Below are 22,240 nucleotides of genomic sequence, written 5' to 3'. Positions count from 1 at the left end.
GCCATTCACACCCAGTGGGCCAGACAGGCACATTTACAGGACATGTATAACTAACTGAAGGGGGAACAGTAGAAGAGTCATTTATTGTGCTGACATGGAGGGACTCAGTTTTGACATGACCCCTCCCTAATGGCACCTGGCTTCAGGAGGAATCATCTTTTTGGTCATCTCTCCAATAGCATTTAGAGATGTGTTTGGCTACAAGACATGGAAACTTAACTATGGAATTATAAATAAGTCAAAATGCATTTTTCTCACAGAACAAAAATTCTGGAGAGAATTACAAATGACGATTTCATGCTCAGTAATGTCAGAGCTATTGCTTCTTGGCCTTTCCCTTCTGGTCTCAAGATGGCTACTATAGCTCCAGCCATCATGTCAGCATTCAAGGCAGGAAGTGACAAAAAGACAAAGAACTATGCAAGCCACTTCTGCCCCTTTATCAGGAAAGCAAAAGGTTTTCCAGAACTATTCTTCAGAGTTCTACTTATGTCTTACTGGCCAGAAGAGGTTCACGTGGGCACCCTAGCTGCAAGGGAGGTTGGGAAAAATGAGGAAGAGGATTGTCAGGATTGGCTTATTACTTAGGGGCCAGATATATCACTGCCTCAAACAAAAGCAGGGCTCTGTTGGTGAGGAAGAGGTGGAGAATAGATTTTTGGTGGGCACCTGATGGCATTTGCCATGCTGCTCTTCCGCATCCTGACTGAGGCCAGGGAACACACCAGTGTCCCCCTTCCCTCCACCTCCCCATGACCACAGCCCTAGAGTTTCCCAGGGAGGCAGTCATTGAGACCCAGGACATTCTAAGACCCTGAGTTCTGGAGGCAACATCTGGCTTCCTCTTGGTTCCCAGAAGAAATGGCAATTGGAGAAATGGGAAATCACCCCAGCCACATTTAGCCACCCAAAATGGGTGGGCCCCTCCCCAAGCAGTCCCTGCAGCACACTGAAGACTGGTCCCCATGGCCAGAAAGTGTCCATCTGTTGACCAGACCCTCCGTAGAGACCTGACCTAGCCCACTGGAGACCCACGAGCACTGCCTCCTCACACGTGGGTCCCTGACATTCTGATCCTCCTTGGGGCAGGTCTCAGCTGGTACCAGCTCCCTGGGAAGGGCTGGGAAGTTAGGTGGGGAGAAATGCAGTCTCTCTCTCTCCCCTCCTCATCCTGGTCATCACCAGCTCCACTCCCAGAGCACCTTCAGGATGACTAGGATCAGGGAGGGGGTCCCCTGAGGCCATTAGCAGGGGACTATGTGTATGGCTCCTCGGCTGCAATAGGATAACAGACAAGCAGCATCAGGTACCAACTGGAAGAAGATTTAGAGGAGAAAAATTTTAAGTCAAAAAGAATCTATCCAATTTTTTTCTGCTTCTTCAGTTTAGGAAAAGGTTTCCTTTATTTGATTTTGGTAGGAGGCACCACAGTGAAGAGCTGCCATGACCACAGGAGCACAGTGAGAACCGACACTAGACCATATTTGTTCATCCGTCTGTTCATTCATTCAGCCAGTGTCCTGTGAATGCCCACTGTGTGCCAGGCACCAGACATACAGAGATGAAGGCAATGTGGTCCCTGCCACAACGAAATGCAGCTGAGTAAGGGAGGCAATGAGGACATCCATGTGCGGGGGGCCACGGGGCAGATGGGGCACTGAGAAGAGCTTGAGGAAGGCTTCCTGGAGGAGGCAACACCTGGGCAGTCCTGTCAGTCAGTCATAGTTAGCACAGCAAAGGAGGAAAGCATATTCTGGACCTGGGGATCAGCCTGAACAAAGGTGTAAGCAATGATCAGGGGGTTTCAGAGAGACACGGGGAGTTCAGGCCCATGGCAGCATTCAGAGCTGGGAGCAGGGCCCTCTCTCTATGTGTCTCCCCCATGACATTCTGCCTGTGGCATGCCCCAGGGGCTGGTCCCACTACTTTCTCAAGCGCCCCCTCTTCTCCATCCTGGCCCAGCTAAGCCAGGGTGGGGGTGGAGCAGAGGCTGGCGAGCTAGGGCCCTGTAGCCACTGCCTGGCCGTGATTGGCATTTACCTCCAAGGAGCACTGGACCTTTGAAGATTTGCTTCCACTGACTAGAGTGTCACCTCTAAACAGTGAACCCCCAGGGTCATGAGTGCCCCCAAGCACAAAAGTGAGGGCCAAGCCAGAGGTGACCATGGGAGGGCCTTTCTCTACTGTAGGGCAGGTTTCACTGGATGGGTGTTCGAGGAAGGAGGATCATTCCAACCCCTCCTGGACCAGCCAGAGCCCTGAACATCCTCAGACTGGTCATCCTGAGGTTCCAGGAAAGGTCACCATGGTCTAATGGGGGTGAAGAGGGTGGGTGCCGGCCAGCATGTATCCATCCAGAGATGCCCAGCAGACAGACCCATACCCTGTCCTCTTGTTCCACCTGCGGTCATCTACCTTGTTCACGGTCGCCCTCACAGACCCAGGACCAACCTTCCAGTAGGACAAGGGCAAGTAAGAGTCATTCATTTATTCATTCAACACCAAATACGTGTCATACCTGTGCTGGAGGCTAGGCAGTCAGAGATGAGTTGGGCACAGTTCTGCCCTGAAGGAGCCTATAGTCTTGTGGGGGAAAGGGACAGGTAACAGAGAGCTGACACTATATGATGTGATGGGAGCTCAGAGCCAGGAGCCAGGAAAGGTTTTCTGGACAAGGCATCATTTGCATCCATGTCTTAAAAGATGAGGCTCTCTAAGCAGGGGACATGGGATTTGGCTACCAAGAGCCTCCCAAAACCAAGAGCAATCCTATCTCTGAGCCCTCCCATCTCTTGTTTTCTCCCTGGGCTGCCCTTCCCCCAGTTTCCTGAGAGCTGGGCATTCCTGCAAACAGCCGAGGCCGTCCCCACCCAGCTCTAAGTCCCGTATCACCCGGAGTTCAGAACAGCTGTGCTGCAAGGGGCATCCGGGCCAGCCCAGGCCTGTCACACAACAGTGTGCCACCCAGCCAGGGGGACTCATTGTACAGCCTCAGCCCTCTGGCTCGCTCCAGGCCACAGGCAAGGAGGCCAGGCTTGAGGGAGGGGTTAAAGTGGCCGTCAGGGAGGCCCCTGCAAGAGGAAGGGCCAGGCCCAGGGAGGAAGGACGGAAGGCAACTGGGAGGTCAGGAGCTGAGCCCCAGCCACAGAGGCACCTTGGCAGGGGGATGGGGAGAGGGAGGGCCTGACCGGGCCTCCCTGCCATGCGAATCACAGCAGCAGGTTAGACAATCCCAGATAACCAGCCCTAGCTTCTCAGGCTGGCGGGGACCTTCAGAAGTCACCTGCCCAGGCAGAAGGACAGAAAATCTCCCACCACCCACTTCTGGCTCAAGAGTCGCCAGCAATCGCCCCGTGAAAGCCATGAGCTGGGGACACCGCTCTGGGCAGTTCACCTCATATCCTTAGGGCTGAGGGCTCTTCTGTTGATGAAACTTGGACCTGCTGCTGTTTGTGAAGCCTGCTTCCCCTGGCTCCAGCTCAGGAAACCCCTGCCCAGCCCCATCCCTGTGCTGCACACCAAGGACGCCAGCTTCTCTGGCCCAGCAAGATTAAATTCAGACCCTTCCCTTAGCCCTGCTCCTGGAGGCATGTTCTGCAGCTTCTCAGATGCCACACTTGCAACTGGCTCAGTTCCTCCAAGAAACCCTGGGGCTCTGTAGTCAGCTGAGAATTTCTCTCTTCCCCGTCCCCTGCCGCAAGCAAGAGGGGTGCATGGGCCGCTATGCCTACCAGGAATCCTGTGTCTTCAAGGTTGCCAGGCAGAAAGGGCAGTGGCATGAACGGATGTGGAAGGCATGGAGCCATGGGCTTGTGCGCAAAGGTTCATCTCCCAGGGCCCTGGTATGTACTGGAAGCAAGTCCAAGTCCTGGCCTGTGATGCCACTCCGTTCAGTGAAGAGGAAGGAGCACAGTGTGGGAAGTAGGAGACCAGGCTGTAGTCCCAGTTCCACATTGACTTGTGACAAGACACAAACTTTCTGGAACCTGAGTTTCCCCCTATGCATTAAATCGGGGCAATAAAGCCTCCCAGGCTTTTCTGGGTGGGGGGGAATCAAAGAAGTAGTAACACGTGTGAAAGTGGTTTGGCAAGCACGGAGTATTATAACAGAAAAGGCAGAGAGAGGGCACACATACCACCACTTCCCTATTCTGTGCCCTAGGCACACATTGCTAGCCCATGTCGGCACTTTGTCATTAAGCTCTACTGATACTTCAGAATCCCTCTCAACATGTCTTCCAGGAAGCCATGCCAATAGATCAGAATTGCAAAACAAAATGACACCTCTGCACCCTGTCCTGCACAAGCTCAGGGCATTATTGCTGTTGAGGAGATCCCAAGAGGCCCAGACGAAGCTGCTAAGAACTAGAGCTGGTGGAAAGTCAGAGGTGGCCCTGCCAGTTGTGAGTGGTCCAGAGAACAGAACCCTGGCAACCTGGTTCAGCCCATCCCCACTGGTATGCGTCAGTTGTCAGCTCTGCAACTGAGTCCATAGGGCAGGCTGCTGTTGGACCCCTGCCCTCTCAGAACTCACAGAATAGTTAGGGAGACACAGGGTCCGTGCAGGAAAGAGAGGCGACAGTACAAAGCAGGGTACAGTGAATGCCCAGTGAAGGGGCCAGACGGTCAGTGCTATCTGTGGGTCAGGACAGACACTCAGCTGGGCTGTGAGTGTCTGCTTCTCAAGAGGCCTTTGCAGCCAGCATCCTGGCTCACAACCCCAGTTCCTCTTTCTGCCCACTGCCATTCCCTTTGGGTTCTCTGAGCAAATCTCAGCCCCTAGCACAGTCAGGCCAGCCCTAGAGTGCTCCAGCAGACACTCAGGAAGGCCTCTTCCATGAGGCAGGACTACAGTGCCCAAGCTGGCGTGGAGGGTGGCAGGACCTCTGTAGCCCCCAGCCTGACCATGTCCTCCCAACTCCCCCCACCACAAAGCACTCCCAGAAGAAGGCGACCATCAGTCCTTCTACCCAAGGCTGCTGCATGTAGGAGGAAGCTCTGGCCAGCAGGACTGAGGGCAGCCTCAGGGCTGGGCTTTTGAGAAGCAGGTCCCGGGGATCCTGCACACCTACCCCAGTGCCCATCACCACAGAGCCCCCCAGGCAGGGCCAGAGTGACCCAACAGCAGCATCTCCAGTGGCCTCTGTGGCATGTTTTCAAGGAATGTCAATTCCATTCCCTTAGCCTCTTCCTTGGAGAGAATAAAGGCAGCAGGTCTTTATTAAAGACCTCGGGAGAATGTCGGGAGATGGGTTACCCAGCCATAATTCCTAATTGATCTGTTAACATGAATTAGCGCCCCAAAGCACAGATTTCCCTCTCAGGACCTCAGATAGTGCCATGATCCATGAGTCACCCACTCCAGTCCCACCCTGCCCAGCAGCCAACTTCCTGGAGGCCCCAGGGTTCCTCCCAACCCCCTTGGAAGCAAGCCCCATGTTCCCACTCCCCTGCTCTGTTCCATGCACCCCAGGAGCTGAGCCAGGGCCCGTAGGGACAGCCACCAGGGCTGGCATCTCTAGAGGCACCACGACCCCGGGGAGAGCATGGAGGGCTCCTCTGGCACCCTGCCCCTCCCCCACAGCAGGGAGGGCACCCTTAGAGCCACGGGGGTGGGGCGTGTGGTCATGGATGAAGATGGAGCCTGGAGCTCAAACTAATTTTCACTGAAAACAGGAAACCACGAAGCCGAGATGTGTTCACTTGTAAGGGTCCGGAGCGAAGAGCTGGAGGCCATGCAGGAGGAAGCTGGGGAGGAAGTGTGGTGGCTTTCTGCTCTGGGGCCTCCTCCCTCCTTCTACACAGTAGCAGCCAGGCCTGGGGCCTGGCAACCTAATTCTTAGAAGTTGTCTCTCCTCGAGGGCAGAAGCTGAGGGCTTAGCCAGGCCAACCTGCTGGGGACGGGGAGTCTGGTCTGTGGGCCTGTCCTTCACCCCTAGTGGTAGCCAGGCCCTGCCTCAAGCAGGTGTCACCTGACCTATCCCTGCCCCGTGGGCCCCCACGAGCTGTGAGAATAGCACCCTCTTTCTGTGTCAAGTGGCACTGGGTGTCCATGGCCGCAGCTGGAATAGAAGAAAGGACACCCAGGGACAAAGCGAGAGCCAGGGTTTTGGTGTTCTGGCCCCCGGAGGTGTCAGTGAGGTCCTGAGGCCCACGCTCACCCTCTCCTCAAGGCCCCCAGGCACAGCAGGATGCCCACAGTGATGCATGCCCTCAGGCCTGACAAGGGAGCTTGGAAGCAGTGCCATGCATTTGGGGGGCTCCCTGGTTCTAGCTGTAGGCCTGAGGGCTCACTGCTGCTGGAGCGCCTAGAGCTGCTCCTTTCTTCCAGCCCCACTCCTGTTCCCACCCCCAGGTGGTCGGGGGCTTCTCCCTGCCTGCTGGGCCCTCATCCTGGCCTGAAGCCCTGACTCTCAGCACCCAGGCCCAGCTCAGCAGAGCCAGTGTAGGCTGCTGGCAGGTGAATGCCCTCGCAGTGCAGTGCCTGGGGCTCCTGCCAGCTCAAACCCGCCCCTCCCCATCTTAGGTCCCACCTCCCGTTTCTACCCCATAGTGTACAGACCCCCCCCCCCAACTCCTCTCCATGCTTTAAAACCCTTTAATCAAAGTTCCACAAAGGGCTCCCCTTGTATATGTGTATAAAAACAAATCCAGGTCATGCCCTGAAGCAGGAGATAGGAGTAGAGGGTGCAGAGCAGAGCAGGCACAAACCTTCTATGCACACGCCCCGCTCCTCCCACCTGACAGGTCACTCTGCAGTGAAGACTCAGTACAGACTGAATGGAAGGGAAGACCACAGACTGGGGGTCAGGGGAGGAGGGCCCCCTAAGCCTCAGGCACCTCAGAAGCAGAGTAGGGATTTAACCCAGCTCTTACAGTCCATCCACAGGGTTTGCACCTGTGGCCCATGTAGTTTTTAATAGCACCCCCTCTTCACACTGAGAAGTGTCACAGTTGGAACAGTACATGATGTGGTCACCCTCTCTTTTGACCACACTGAGCAGTGGAGGTGGGGGATGGGGAGGGCAGGGGGGTGGAGTCCTCTCCACTCACCTTCCCAGCAGGCCCCACCGGTTCTCCCTCACCCCCTCTGCAGTGGGTAGTGCAACCTCCGGCCTGGGCTCCATTGCGCAAGATGCCAGTTGGTTCACAGTGGCCACGGTGCCCCTGTGTACTTCCTGTTTCGGGGCCTCTGGCCAATGAACTCTGGGGACCAGAGTGCAGACAGTGGGAGCCTCAGATTTGCTTAACCTGTTGACAGCTCCTCAGAGAGGTTGCTAGTAGGAGGCAGCTGGGGAAGGCTCCCATGGCCCAGCGGCAGGCAGGCCCAGCCCCAGAGTCCCAAGGTTACAGAGTGAGTCTGACAGATGGGCAGCCTCAGGCGAGATGGGGAAGCTGGGTCCACCACAGTGGGGAGGAGTCTCTCCACATCTTGTCCCGTCTCATGCCTGGGAGGGTGGCACTGGGGCATCTACCCAGTGCCCATCTTGTCCCATCTATGCTGTCAGGTCCCAAGGCTCATGTCCCAGGGAGAGAGGCTGCCATAGAGCTGGAAATGTGGGGGCTTCTAGGAAGTAGGTCATTTGGCATCTGTAGCTGATGGATTTTAGGTCTCTGCAGTAGGATCCGAGCACCCGACCATCCTTGAGACAGGGGCTGAGCGATCCAATACCTTCTCCCTTCTGCCATGTAGCATCCAGAGGGGTTTAGGGTCTAGCCAGCAGAGGTATCTCAAAGAGTCTGAGCTCAGAGCAGGAGGGAGGAAACCAGGGCTAAGGCCAAGGGACCACTCAGAGAGCCAGCCTTGGCTCAATTGCACCTGCCCCAGGCCCAGCCACAACTGCTCACTGGACCCTAGCTGGTCTAGATGGCCTCAGAGTTTGGAGAGTCTGGGACAGGTTCTGCAAAAGAAAGGAGAACGGAGTGAATGTGAGGTTCCTCTGTCCTTCACCCCCAGCCCCATACCATGAGGCTGGGAGGACTCCCCAGGGAGGGTGGGGAGTGAGGCTGATGCCCTGCGGGCCTTGTGGAGGTCATGACCTTGCAGGACATAATGCTGCAAGGGTTAGGAGCGCTCACCGAGGGATGGGAAGAAGACGTCCCCAGGGCCTGGTGGAGAGAGAGGAGTGCTGGGCTCTGAAAGCAGGTGCCGCCCAGACTCCGAAGGCTGCCGCTGGGCCATGTAAGACAGTGGTGGCCGGGGCTTGGCCTCCGGGATCCCCTGGGAGGGCGGAGAGACCTCAAAGCTGGGGTTTTCAATTCCTTGAATGTTGCTGCCAGAGAATCAGAACCATAGGTCATCTGTGCTACCTGGGGTTTGGCCTCTTCCCTCCTGGCCTGCCCCACTTTTCCACACCCCTCCCTTCACCTGTGCCCCCCACCCCCACCCCCGCGCCCCAGGCCTCAGCAGCCTCTCCCAGCAGGAAGGGAGGATCCAGGGCCAGAGAGGGAGGACCATGGGCTACACTCTTCCACCAGCCCTGAGCTGAGAACATCTGACCATCTGCCCTGGGCCCAGACAGGAAGCCCTGGCTCAGAGGCACTTGCAGGACACTGGCCTCAGGAATCTGGGGACAAGTTTCTCTTTGGTCAGTAGAGTTAATGGCATGCAGATCAAATGTCTGCATAGCTTGTCTTGAGCTGAAGGGAGGGTTCTCCTCTCCTCTTCATGCATAGGAGTGGGACAACCTCTGGAGACCCCTCCAACTCTGAGACTCTAGCATGATCGCTAGCAGGAATTCCTTTGACCTGTCTTGAAAATCATCCCTTTCAAACACATAGAGGAGCTCTGGGTTTGGTGTTGCAGGTACCATGGTCAAGTTCCTGAATGTGGCTCTTTCCTGAGCATGGCTTCCATGCCAGGCTCCATGCTGCCTTCCCACCCAGGGCACACCCACACACACTCCCTACTCCCTATCCATTTCATCCCCCACCTGCCGCCCCACTCCGAGCCCAGTCAGCCTTTGCCCTTGTGGCCTGACAGCTTTCTCCCTGGGGTGCCCTGCAGGGAGGGGCCACAACTCCAGGTGTGCTGGCCTCCTTTGCATGTTTCAGTATCTGCCCAGCTCAGCTGCTTTCTCCCCCTCCCCCACGCCCAGCCAGCTGACCACTGATGCCCGAAGGTGGGTGCATGGCTCATCCAACAGCTTCGGAGCTCAGCCTGCTGGGTGATGGGTAGCAGGGAGAACAGCCAGCACAGATGTGTAGGCCTCTGTGGCAGATGGCAGATGCTCTTCTAACCAGCTGTGCTAGGCAGCTAAACAGCAGCCTACAGAAACACCTACTTCATGACAGCCAGCCCAGGACCCAGGGAGGACCAGGGAAGCCATGTTTGTGTTCTGAGCCCTGTCATGGTACAACCAGTCACCGGGGGGAGAGGGGAAAGGATCCTGGTGGAGGGGAAAGAGTCAGTCTGTCCTGGCTGAAAGGTACCCCTCCCCCTTCTGCATCAGCTCTAGCCACAGTTTGGGCATAGACATTGCCCTACAGAGCCACAGGTTGAGGAAGAGGCAAGGAGAGAGAGAGCCTGCCAAGCTTTGAGGCGGGGTGGGGCCAGTTTTCTCCAGAAGGTCTCCATGGGTCTTACCTTTCCATCCGCACCAGCTCCTGGGCACCTGGGGATGGACAGACAGAGGAGTTAGTCACAAAGGGAAGGCTTCCCCAGATAAGACCCCTGCCCCCACTGGCAGACAGCCCTGGGGAATGGGGGCAAGCTCAGGCAGGGCTGTGCTCAGCCCGGCATCCCACTTCTGTTCCTTCAGGAGGCCCGTATGGTGGTGCTCTGCGTGACTGTCCACAGGTGAGCCCTCAGTGAGCGGTCCTTTTTGACTGGTGATAAATGAAACTGGGGCTGCATTTTCTGAGCATGTAGGACAGCATCTGACCCCAGGAGACCAGAGGTGGCCGATGCTTTCTCTTGTGGTTTGACTCAAGCAGGGTAGGAGCCCCGGGATTAAGGATCAACCAAAGGCCTGGCTTCTACATTTGCTGCTTCCTGTTCAGACATTTGCCACGTTCTGGTCTTTAACCATGATTTACTGGGTGGGAGTGTTGCAAGGTCAGTTCCTAATTAGAAGGTTCCTGGTCCTCTCTGTCCCATCCTCCACATTGCCTAATAGGGTGGCTTTAGAGGTGACATCTCTTAGAGGAACCTTAGGGGGCCTGAGACCCCAGCACTTCTCAGCCATCCCACCACTTTCTGTCCTCATCCATGATGCTGCTGCCTGCCCCACTCTTGGGGTTCCCCACCCCCCAACCTGGCCACCAACCAGATGCAGCGGCCCCTACTTCCCTCTTTCTTGCAGCTCCCCATATACTCCCACAGATCTTTCTCATTGTAAGAGCTCTGCTGCTGATTACTATGGGGAAACAGATGGTGGGGGAGGGCACAAAAACAGAACACGCAGGGGAAGTTGCACAAAAGTTCCTGAAATCTCCGCAGTATCGGAATCATGGCTACCATTTACCGGGTGACTCTGCATTGGGCCTCGTGCGATGCTCTGTGCTCCCTCAGCTCATCCTCTCCCCCGCCCTGTGGGGTAAAGATTGTTGGTCCCACTCTAGAGCTGGGGAAATTGAGCCTGCATTGAGTACTGGATAGCTTCCACACCCATGGGCCTCTGTGGCAAACCACCTTCCTCAGGGCTCCCAACACGTTCTCTTTCTTGAATGCTGAGTGCGGCTTATTCCTGAGCATGCTCCCTGTGCCAGGCTCCGTGCCAGCGTCCTGCTCGCGTGCACAAATACACTGCCCGTCCACTCCATCCCCGACCTGCTGCCCTGCTCAGGGATCCAGACCTGCTCGGCCTCTGCCCTGTTGCTGGATTCCTGGCATTTCCCAGGTGACTTCTGCTCCCTTCATTCCAGCAGCTGCTTCTCTAGCATCTAAATCGAGAAAAATGACCCAAATCTCCACTCCCTCTCCTTTTCGCACCTGGTTTCTCTAACATCATCCCCTCTGGCCTCTCTTGTGTCTGTCTCTAAGTCTTCAGTCAGACAATTCATTTCTTCTTTTTTTTTTTGGAGGGCGAGGAGGGACTGTCCTCAAAAGTATTTTTATTAGGAGATAAATTATTGACACTTTTCTGTCCATGTTAAATGTGCATATGTTAAATCTGGAGACAAAGTGCTGTGGGGTGGCTGCCTGTCACAGAGTCTCAGAGCACGTACTCAACATTGCTCACAGTGCAGCCCTCACTCGCCCACTGTATGCGCTGGCTCCCTCTTTCAGTCCAGCTCATCAGTGTCCAGTTCCTCTGTCCCTTCCTCTGGGAAGTCCTCAGACTGAAGGTGTCCCAGTGCATGCAATATGGGAGACCAGGCTGACCCCAGGCTCCCTGTGTCCACAGGACACCCTCACAATGTGCTGGCCTGGGGGTGTCCCCTCTCTGATTTTCCTTCCTCCAGCCTGGGACATGGGCAGAGCCTTAGGTCCACCTCTGGGGACCGTGTGAGGAAGGACGTGAGGCAACAAAAGCAGGAACAACCCCCCCACCATCCTCTGCCCCGAATTTGTTTTCTAGTTCCTGTTCCCTGACGGAGGCAGCGCTGTGGTCTGGAGTGAGGGGCACAGAAAGCACCTCTTTATCTGGGAGCTGAGCCTAGCGGGCATGTCTCCCTCCTCATCCCTTCCTCACCTCCATGGAAGTGCTACATGGATGAGCAGGAGCTGACAGCTGCTCTGTAGCCATTTCTCTCCCTGGTTGAGCCCCTGGGTCCTCTTTCTGCTCTAACGCCTTTATCGGTCTTCCCCCCCCCACCACCACCAACCTCAAGGTATTTCTCAAGGGAGGCTGCGGGGGCTTTTGTGAGAGGAATATGGATGTCTTGAGAATAAGGGAGAAATGGCCACAGCCCCTGAGTGATCTACTGTGGGGCTCCAGGCTGGGCCCCCAGGAGAGAGGGGTGTCAAGTTGTTACGGTCCCGCCAAAGGAAATTAGGGGTGAGCCACAAGCCACCTGGTGACAAAGCAGTCCTCCCTCAGTTACCTTCTGCAGCCAGGCAGATGGGAAGAGGTGGGGGAGGCGATACAAGGGCCAAGGGCAGAGGACTTCCCACCCTACAGCTCCTGGAGGACTCGGACTGGCCGAGGCTCATGGGTGGGGTCAGAGGAAGAGCATGGGGCACTGTCACCTGCAGAGGAAGCTGAAAACGTGTTTGTGGCCATGACTTGAAGCCTGGCTCCACCACTTACTCGCTGTGCGGTTCCTTTAGCAAGTTATTTAACCTCTCTGTGCCTCAGTTTGCCCAGCTATAAAATGGGGAGAATGGTGGGATCAAACTGGTAGAGTTGTTATGAGGAATAAGTGGAGAATGCGTGTGACAGGTTGGCCTGGCACCTGGCACAGCAGCCCTCCCAGTCAGGGGTTGTTAGCTGTAACATTCATGCTGATGAGCAGTTTTATGATGTGGTGGGATTATATTCCCTGGGAAAGCCTGAGTTGAAAGCTCTGAGTTTGAGTCCCAGCTCTGCCACTTAGTTAGGTAACATATGGTTAGTTAGTTAATCCCACTGATTTTAGGTTTCTCAGCTGTAAGAGGAAGGAGTTGAACTAAGTTGTCTCCAAGATCCCTCCAAGTTCTAACAATCTGAAGGTCATTTTTGTCCCAACAATTACTGTGCTAATTACAAAACAGGCCCACCCATGCACTGAAGCAGATCCCCAAAGGATCTCTGAGTGGCAGCATTTTTATAAACCCATTTGAACTACTCCATATGATTGTTCATTCATTCAACAGATATTTATTGAGTGCCAAGCCAGCAGTGCTGGGGCTGGTGGGCACTCAGGCCCCAGAAATGACACACCTGGTCCCCTCCTTTCCCTGCCATTGAGCCCAGCTCCTCGTAGGGACTGTAGCAGCTCCCATCCCTGGTACCCAGAGGAGCTGTGCCTGCCTCTTGCCTTTGCTAATCCAAGAGCCTGGGCTGCAGGTGGGGCAGGTCACTCGCAGCCCTACCCACCCTACCGCGCCGGGATACTCACGGCGGTTGGTGGCCACCTGCCTTTGCTTGTAGACCAGGAGCAGGATGAGGGGAAGGCAGAGGATGCCTACGATGCAGGCGCCCGTAGCCAGGGCGGCAGCCGTGATGTCTGAAAGGGCAGAGAGGCAGCCAAGGTGAGGCCCCATTCCCACTGCTCCTCCTCAGGGGAAACTGAGACCCAGAGAGGGAAGGCCAGGCAGGAAGGGAACCCACCTTTACCCAGACCCTCAGTGACCTGCAGAGGCACAGAAGGTCTGGGAACCCCATTTCAAAGAGAGCCCTGTGCCTCCCCCACAGTGGCCCAGAGCACAAGAAGTGAGGCCGGGCACTTACGGTTGAGGCAGCACCACGGGAGAGAGAAAGTTCTCATCCTGGCCCACTGGGGGCAGCTTGTTCCCTGAAAAGGGACCGCAGGCCTTTCACAAGACCCATGCCACAGAGGTCAAGGCCACAAGGAGTCCAAGTGATGAAAACTTTTGGAAATAGTGGCAATGGTTGCCCAACAAGGTTAAGTGTATTAATGCACTGAAGCGCACACTTAGAAATGGTTAAAATGGCAAATTTTATGTCATATATGTTTTACCACAATTAAAGATAAATGAATAAAAAGCTGCACTCATGCCCTGAGAGATGGGTGGAGCCTCTAGAAGTGATCTCACACATACAAGTCGTGGGGAGAAAAACGGGGCGGGAACTAGAAAACCGTGATCTTCGTCTGACATTTTTAAATTTTAAACTTTCTAAATTACACAAACACAAATGTATAAATTAAAAAATATTAAAATTTTCCTCCTCCTCCTCTACCCCAGCCCCCCAAAGCAGTCATCACTGTCCGCAGTTTTCTTGTGTGTGGCCTAGATATGCTCCTTGTGTGCAGAGCATTTACACGATACGCTTTTCGTATGACACTTGCTTTTCCCACTGAGCACAGCTGGACATCTCTCTGTATCAGCACAGAGATCTACCTCATTCTGCCTAGGGCTTTATCACGTGGCTCACCCAGAATCTATTGAAGCAGTCACCTATTGGTGGGCATGTAGGTTGCTTCCATTTTTCAACATAACTAATAAAGCAGCAATGGACTCCTTGGGTATGCATCTTTGCTCTCTCAGGCAAGTACATCTGCACATAAATTCTTCCCAGTGAAAGTGCTGAGCCAAAGAGGATGTGCATTTTCTTTTAGGCGATTGCTAAATTGCCCTCCGCAAAGGTTGTACTGTTTTACGATCCCACCAGCAGCGTGAGAGGCTTGATTTATTTTAGTTCATCTGCTGACTCCAGGAGTTTAGCCGGGAACAGCCATGCCCTCAGAACCACAACCAGCGTAAACGCATTTCCTTCCCAATTTTAGCCCTTCCCAAAACGTGGGCCAAGATGCCTTGCCACAGTGTCAACTTGGCCCCAGGGAGCTCTGAAAAGGTGGATGGGCTGTGGTCTCAGTGCTGCCTTTGCACTAGTATTTGGGAATAAGGGCTGTCTTTATCTCATTGTATTGTGAAACAACCTGATGGTGTAAACAAGCATGGGGGTGGGGGGGTGTTCACACTGCGGAAGAGAGCAAACTGTTTTCAGGTACTTTAGTGGTACAGGAACAGTTGCTGTATGTGAACTGCAAAGCAAGTTCAACTCCACATTAAAGCAGGTTCCCCGCAGATCTGAGCAAGGCTGCATTTTGACGAGGAATATTGAAAGTAGAAGCAGTCTATAATTCTATAATTTCTAAACCTCATCATAGGACCTTACTGTGGGCACTATCTGAGAAGCTGGTTGCAAAGCGCTCTTTTCCAGTCATCACAGCAGGTCTCCCCTGGACTGGTACTAAGCAACATTTGGTGCCGTTAGTCAGGCCTCACTTACTCCAGCTCCCTGCTGGCCATGGGCTTGGCCTGACCCCCTGCTTGACTCCTGTGCCCAGGCAAAGACGCCCCCTCTGTGGCCCCTTGAGGGGATCAGGATTTGGTTGCCTTAAAACCTGAGCTGAGAGTTGAGGCTGGGGCCCAACTGCCCTCTGAAGCCATGGGCCCCCTTGCAGAGCCCAGCCTCACCACAGCTCCCCACCTCGCACACCAAGTATGGCCATCCTCCTTGCTAGCCATCCAGAGCCAGGCGCATCCTTGGAAGGTGACCAGGCACGGGCAGAGGCAGCTGCCAGACCAGCACCGAGCAGTATGCCCGGCCCTTACACAGCAGGGTGGGATGGGAGGGGCCCCGTGTGCCCAGCGGGTCTTTGTCCAGGGCCTGCAGTACCCCGTGGGTGTATCCAGAGTATGGAGCTTGGTTGGACTCCCCAGGGAAGGGGCTAGATGAAAGCAGACCAAACATCCTGCTGTGTTGGGGGTGGGAAGGTTGCTTCACGGGGAGATGGGCTGCCCAGTGAAAAACCACAGCCCCTCAGCAACTCAGGACTCCTTGGGCACTCACTTCCTCAGTCTTATTCCTCTCCTGTCACCTCCCCCGACCTCAGGCTGACTTGGGATTTCAGATGATTTCATAGACCAGCTACCCTCCCACTTCCCAAAGATAGCATTAGGAGACCAGAGCTGCAGTTAGAACAGAAGCGCTCAAAGAGCTTCTCGGCCAGAAGTTGATCAGGTACCAAAGCTGGCTGTGAGGCACCTGTCCTAGAGCAGGGACTGGGGTCTTTCCAAAGGTAAGCAGCAGTGGAGAGCGGTACCCAGCAGCCAGCCCGGGGCCCACTGAGCACATGGGTCACCAGGCAGATGGCTCTAAGCCATTAGAAAACAGGATATGTGTCCACTGCCTGTTGCCATCTACTTGCCATGGTGCCTTGGCACAGGAGAGTGGATGAGCTGACTTGGGAAGCCAGGCCCAGCATTCTGCATTAGAAGGGATACCAGCCATCACTTCCACAGCACTTACTCTGTGCCAGGCACGGTTCTTAGCACTTTACATATAGTACCTAATTTTAGCCTCATGACAACCTGAAAATTACGTACAGTTATAATCATCTCTATTTACAGGTGAGAAAACTAAGACACAGAGAGCTTAAGAAACTTGGCTGATTTCAGGGTCTGTGCTCCTAACCACTTCACCACACTGCCTTTCACTAGAATAAACTCATTCAGATTGCAACCATGGCCCACACAGTACTTAATTTTTTCTTTAATTGAGAGTTATGTAAAATCTGGACTTCTGACTCTGCTTGAAAATGTAGTGGCTCTGGCAACCCTGAGTCCCCTCCGGGCTGCAGCAGTTGGAACCGCACTTAGAGACTGGCAGCTGGGCACTCAGCGCAGTCTCCACCCCTCCCTCCCGTCTCACTCGCCAGCTCCCTGGCCCCTGGGGCATTTGAGTTTTTGATCCCTGAGTCAGCCCCTTAGATAACACTGAAAGGGACGCACTTGCTCCCCTTTCCCAGTGGACACATGGTGCCCAGAGAGTGGAAGAGCTGCCCAAAGCCCCCACACCTCACGTACAAGTAGAGCTGTGCTGCTTCTCATCTGAGGCCTCAGCGCCAAGACTCCACCTCAGCTGTAGTCTCCAGACCTCCAGAACCAAGCGTCTGGAAGGGGATTAGAAGGAGATTCCAGAGGTCATTAAAGCTACCCCCTGCCCTCAGCAGCCAGGACAGAAGCGCACATGTCCCCTTGGCCCTCAAGGAGCCAATTCACTGTGGACAGTAGCTCAGGAACGCAGGAGCCAGGGTGGGGCGGCACACCCCCTGAATTGGAGAGGAAGGAGAATGTCACAACCTGAGAGCAGAGGCGCCCACCCAGCAAGGGACAGTCAAGTTCAAGGGTCTGCCTCACCCTCTGGCTCCTATCAGCTGCACTCCTAGGATTTCCCAGTGACTTCTGTTCCCCTAATTCCAGCAGCTGCTTCTCGAGAGTCTAGATCAAGAAAGATGAACCAAATCTCGGCTCCCTCTCCATTTTGCACCTGATTTCTCTAGCATCGTCCCCTCTGGCATCTCTTGTCTCTGTCCCCAAGACTTAACTCCTATAACTAACTTTTAGAAAGTCAGTGTTGACAGAGGGCAGGGCGGCCCAGCACTCAGGCAGGTTTGCATACTAAGAATCAGGCATTCTGACATCTCCTCTTGGCTCTGGGTCTGAGAGACTGGGAGCAAGTCCCTTCACCTGTCTGAACCTCAGTCTCCCCATCTGTGAGATGGGGCGATGGCAGAGGAGACTGTCTCCAGGGCAGCTCTGCAGGAGCTCCCGGGGGAAGAAGTGGGATGGGGTTGCTCAGAGTGGAAGGAGCAATGGGGCAGTGAGCACTTATGTGCCCACCAGGTGAGGCTCAGCTGCCCTGTGCACAGGCACACCTGTGGGCATGCACAGTTGTGAGACTGCTGCGTGGGAAGGTAGGGGCCACTCAGAGGCCCCTCTCCAGCCTCACCAGGGAGCTGCTGGTGGAGGAAATGAGGACAGCAGCGGCTTGGTGCCAAGGCCACACGTGAGTTCTGCAGTGTGAGGGAGAGGGACTTGAACCAGAGACGTTCTTAGTTCCATGTGGGTCTGGCTCAGACCAAAATGTGTGTTCTAATTTTGTTCCTGGCTAGTCCTTTACTGGTTCAGAAAAACAGTAGTTTGAGTAGAAAGTCACTGTGGCTTTGGCGAGGGCTGTAGTTGAGCTGTCCCCACCCTGGCTTCAGTCTCCGTTGTGTCCTCCGGGAGGCCAGGGAGCAGTGTGCACTTTTGTATCCCCAGGGCCCAGGATGAGGCCTGTCCACACTGCATGCCCAATAAATACTGGTGGATAGAAGGCTGTGGGAGCTGAGACCCAACACTCTCAGAAGAGTGGGCCGCCCCTAAGACATCTCCCTTTTGCCTGCTGTGTCCAAGCTGCTGGGCATTCTTGCCTGGCCTCTGAGGGCCCAGGCGCCCCCAGAGCAGCACCCCCATCCCCCATAGGGCACCTCTCTGGGCAAACACCAGGGGACAGTGCATGTCCAGTCTCCTCCCCCGAGCTGGGAATAAGGTGAAGCAAGCACAGTCCCAGCTGTGCTACACTTGTTGGCTGTGGGAATCTGGGCAAGTCATGTCACGTCTCTGGGCCTCCATTTCCATGTATGTGAAGTGAAGATGGTGCTGTCTACTTCCCAGGGTCCTTTTAAGAATCCACTGTGATTATACTTGAAAGGACTTAGCACAGTGCCTGGCACATAGCAGAACTCCAGGACGGGTAGTTCTGCTTCCCTTCTTGAGCCTCTCCCTCCTCCCTCCCCGACACATAAGAACAAGGACATTTTAAGTAGCTGAATCCAAGTCAAGAGGACCCCCCACAGCCCTCCAACCATCCCGTGTGGCCAGAGGGCTGGCAGGCAGGAGCGGCGCCCACTGAAAACAAGCTCAGCAGCCTGTGGCACCCTGTGCCCTCAGGCTGTGGGCCTTGGGAGGACAGTGGGCTCCTAGAGGCCGGAGCCCAGTGGCTCAGGTGAAGGAGGAAGCAAAGCGGGGGCAACAGCAGAAGAAGCAGAATGAGGGTTCCGCGAGCTGGAGTAGGGAGGCCAGAGTTCAGAATGGGGTCCTGGATGAGGACAGAGGAGAATAGAGAACCCAGAAGGGCCAAAAGGGTGGTCCCTTACTTTCACTCTCCCTGGGAGAGGGTGGGTATGCGATGCACTTGGATGGTGCTTCTTTGCCTGTGGGAGCAAAGAGAAGGATCATTAGGTGGACATTAGGCCCAGGAGGCCAGGGAGGCTTGTCCAGGGAGGTGTGCCCCTCTCCTGTCACAGGTACTCATGCTAGTGCCCACTTGGTAGCGCTGGCCCAGCTGGACCCTGCACACCCCCCCCCCCCCCCCCACGCACACACAGGCATATTCCCACCACACAGTTGCGCGTGCCTGCCCGTTCTTATGCCACCCCCAGTGGCATATGCATACCTGCTGGCGCCCACACCTCCATCCAGTCTACAGCCCCTTGCACTCTCACCTGGACAGACACACACACACTCATGTGTTCCCCAACAGCCATTCGACCATTCACCAACTCATGCCCCAGGTCACATATCACGGCCGTGGTATTGTCATGAGCAGTCACACTCCCAGCCCAGGTTCATACACCCTCTCCCATTAAAAAGTCCCACTGTCATAAACAGAACCACATACGCCCTTCCTTTCCATCACACTCAGCTAACCAGAGAGACTGATACATAAATCTGCCCACACCGTGGCCACCTTGTCTCACACATGCACCCCTGGAGTACCACCCATATAGCATCGTACACCCTCCAGCAGTGTCACACACGGTCACACCATCAGTTACACAGCACCAGGCCCCACAGTCACACTGGCCTTCTCTCCGCCTTTCCTTCCCCTTCCAGGTGAGCACACACATTATCCCCACAGTGCCACCACCCACAGGCTATCCCATCCAGGAAGCCCTCACCTCTCTGCACCTGTAGCTCCATAGCACCGTGGACCCTCTGCTCCGGGTGGTGGTGCCTGATCTCCACCACCAGGCAGCAGTAGAGGCCGCCGTCCAGTGACGTCAGGTTGTGCATGGTGATGGAGAAGTTGCCATGGTGGTCAGAGACCCACTCCAGCCCATGGCGCTGGGCCAGACCCTGGCTGGTGTTGGCGGCCTGGTGGCTACTGTGGTGCGGGTGAAAGTCCTGGAATGTGACGTTGCGGATGGGCCGGCGCTCCGAGCAGGCCTGCACTTCGCCCCACGAGCTGCGGTACCATGTCTTGTAGAAGGTCACATCATGCCCTTTGGCCACAGGGCCCAAGAGCCTGCAGGTGAGGGTGACGTTCTGCCCCTCAGGACACACGTACAAGGAATACGGCGTGGTGACCTTGAAGGCTGCCACCAGACCTGCTCAGAGAGACGAGAGCCTGTCACCTGCCTGAGCCAGCGCCACTCCCAGTGCTCCCACGGTGGGGAAGAACCTTGGCCTGGGGCTCCAAAGATGTGGGTTCTCCTCAGCTGTTCCCCAGACGCAGGCGCCAGGCAAGTCAGCTGAACTCCCAGAGCCTCAGCTTCTTCTTTAGCTCTTGAACCCAACTCCATCCCAGGCTGTCTGAGAAGAGTCCCAGGAGCTTCCCCAGAGGGGGACCCTCCACCCTGGAGAAGCTGCACGAGGTGTGGGAAAGACTCTGGGCAGGCAGCAGACTGGGCCTGGCCAGCATGTGTCCATCTCCTAGGTGGAGCATGCGCCCTGGCTCCAGCTCCGCCCCCGCCCCCCGCAGGTACCATGGCTCTGCCCACATCTGGCCCCTGGCGCTTCCAGCCTCCATGCACAGCACTATCAGGTGGGAGGCAGGATGGGGAGCAGAAAGGCTGTTTTGGAACAGCAGCCCTTTGTCCTTGAACACCCCTCTGGGGGGCATCAGCACCTTTTGGCCCTTCCCACTCCTGGGGCTAGCCATGCCTTCCCATCGCCTCATCAGTGAGCACTAATGGAGCACCTACATGTGCAAGGCCTGTGCCAGGTACTACATCTCACCTGGATGCTGAACATGTGGCCTCCCCTTGGGAGCTTAACAACCTAGCTGCATTCATGACAAAGTAACCCCACGGGCTACACTGATGCCGGCCTTCAGGGCACTTGGAGGAGGAAGGACATAGCCTTCCTGGGGATGGTCAGGAGACTTTCTGAAGCAGGTAGGGTCTTCAGGGTTGATGGACAAACAAGATTTCAGCAAGTGGAGAGGGTGCCCTGGGCCAGGTGGTGGGGAAGCAGGAAAACCCATGGCGTCTGAGGGACAGGGACAGAGAATACAGGAAAGGTCATCTCGTCCCTGCACCTGTCTGCCACCCCGTCTTCTCAGAAGTGGTTTCTAGTTCCTTTGGTTGTCAGTAAGCAAATGAAGCAATCCCCTGGTCCTCCTTACCCTCCCCAGTGCCCCGGCACTGACCAGGGCAGGGTCCCGGCTCCTCTATCTGCAGTGGGAGCTTCAGTTTCCTCATGTATGCAGTGAGAAAAGGATTAGCTACAACACAGAGTCGTGAGAGGACTGAACGAGGGAAAGACGAGAACACGAGATGTGAGCTGGAATGCCGTCTGCAGACAGAGGAGGGACAGCTCCGATGGTTAGGCGTTAGTGATATTTTAATTTTAACTGGCACCTGAGGGGCTGTTGTAGGGCATGGAAGGAGAGTTAGGAAATATGTACAGAGTCCAAATGGATATGTTCTTTTGATTGCCATTGCCATTGCCTGAGCCCAAGATAACGCCACTTCCTCCTCCAGGCGGCCCTTCCTGCCTTTAGAGCCCGGGACCCACCAGCAGAATGCAAAGCCGTGCCCACTCAGGAGGGAGGCAGCCTGCTATAGCTTTGGAATTGGCCCAGCCTGCACTGGAGTCCAACAGCTGTGAGTCACTTAGACTCTGAGCCTCAGGCTCCTCACTATAAACCAGAAACAAAAACATGGACCTGCCTGCCTGCTGGAGTTGAGCAAGATTAGGAATAATTTACGTGAAGTGCCCCGAAAAGTGCCTTAGTCATCAGTGCTTGATACATGGGAGCTAGATAGGTCTCTAATTCACTTCAGCAATACAAGAAACATTTCCTAGGAGTGAAAACAGTTCTACATAATAGAATGGAGAAGCCAGCTTCAAGTTCTTTCCCACCAAGGTGTGAATGATTGATAACAGCTTGTGTCCAATCTTGGAGTGCCTGCCTATTTAAAGCAGGGTATGAGGAGGCAGCAAAGCCATGGCCCCAAAGAATATGTCTCCATGGGTGGAGTTTTAGGCCCCAGAAGGCAGGGAAGACAGACATATACCAGCGCCTCCCACTCACCCCACCCACATGTGAGAGGGAACCATGCCTGGGAGCCCCAGATTTTTGGAAAGTCATTGCCAAGGTGAGTAGAGATTTCAGAAATTCTTTAGTAAGAAGCTGGTTTCCTCCCCAGGCAGAAACATAGAAGCCCAGAGAGGGAAAATGGTTCATCTGAAGTTCTAGAGGATGTAAACTCAGAACCTGGAGCATGGGGGCTTCAGTAAAGTAGGATCTAGTTAAAACCAGAAGAAGAAACAGAAATAGCACATATTGTGTGCTATGCTAAGCACTTTATGGGCATGTTTATCAACCCTATAAGGTAAGTGTTGCTTTTATTCCCATTTCATTATGAGGAAACTGAAGCATAGAGATGCTAAGCAACTCACTGAAGATCACACAGCAAATAAATGCTAGAGTCAGAATTCAACCCAGGCAATTAGACACTAAACTGAAAAAAAAAAAGGTTCAGAAACTGGCAGCCCACAGGCCACATCCAGCCTTCAGACACATTTTATTTGACCCTCAAAATATTTTACATTTTTTTTTGAGATGGCCAACAT

The 22,240-nt window shown here is 54.8% G+C and overlaps 2 protein-coding genes across 7 annotated transcripts in view; one reads left to right on the top strand and one right to left on the bottom strand.

The window, feature by feature from the left end:
• Positions 1–22,240, top strand: part of CDH23 (cadherin related 23) — a 398,494-nt gene that overhangs the window by 327,625 nt on the left and 48,629 nt on the right. The gene's annotated exons all lie outside the window — the stretch shown is intronic.
• The window catches only part of VSIR (V-set immunoregulatory receptor), a 29,534-nt gene continuing 8,673 nt past the window's right edge, over positions 1,380–22,240 (bottom strand). Inside the window, exons 2-7 of the mRNA XM_046653206.1 lie at positions 19,339–19,767; positions 18,535–18,591; positions 12,985–13,092; positions 9,587–9,614; positions 8,080–8,273; positions 1,380–7,901 (exon numbers count right to left, since the gene is read on the bottom strand). Of these exons, the coding sequence (XP_046509162.1) occupies positions 7,864–7,901; positions 8,080–8,273; positions 9,587–9,614; positions 12,985–13,092; positions 18,535–18,591; positions 19,339–19,767 (854 nt within the window). The 3' untranslated portion in view covers positions 1,380–7,863. The remainder of the gene's footprint in view (positions 7,902–8,079; positions 8,274–9,586; positions 9,615–12,984; positions 13,093–18,534; positions 18,592–19,338; positions 19,768–22,240) is intronic.

Source organism: Equus quagga, chromosome 2, assembly GCF_021613505.1.
Source record: "Equus quagga isolate Etosha38 chromosome 2, UCLA_HA_Equagga_1.0, whole genome shotgun sequence".
Taxonomy (NCBI): Eukaryota; Metazoa; Chordata; class Mammalia; order Perissodactyla; family Equidae; genus Equus; species Equus quagga.
This window is presented reverse-complemented; position numbering and strand designations above follow the sequence as displayed.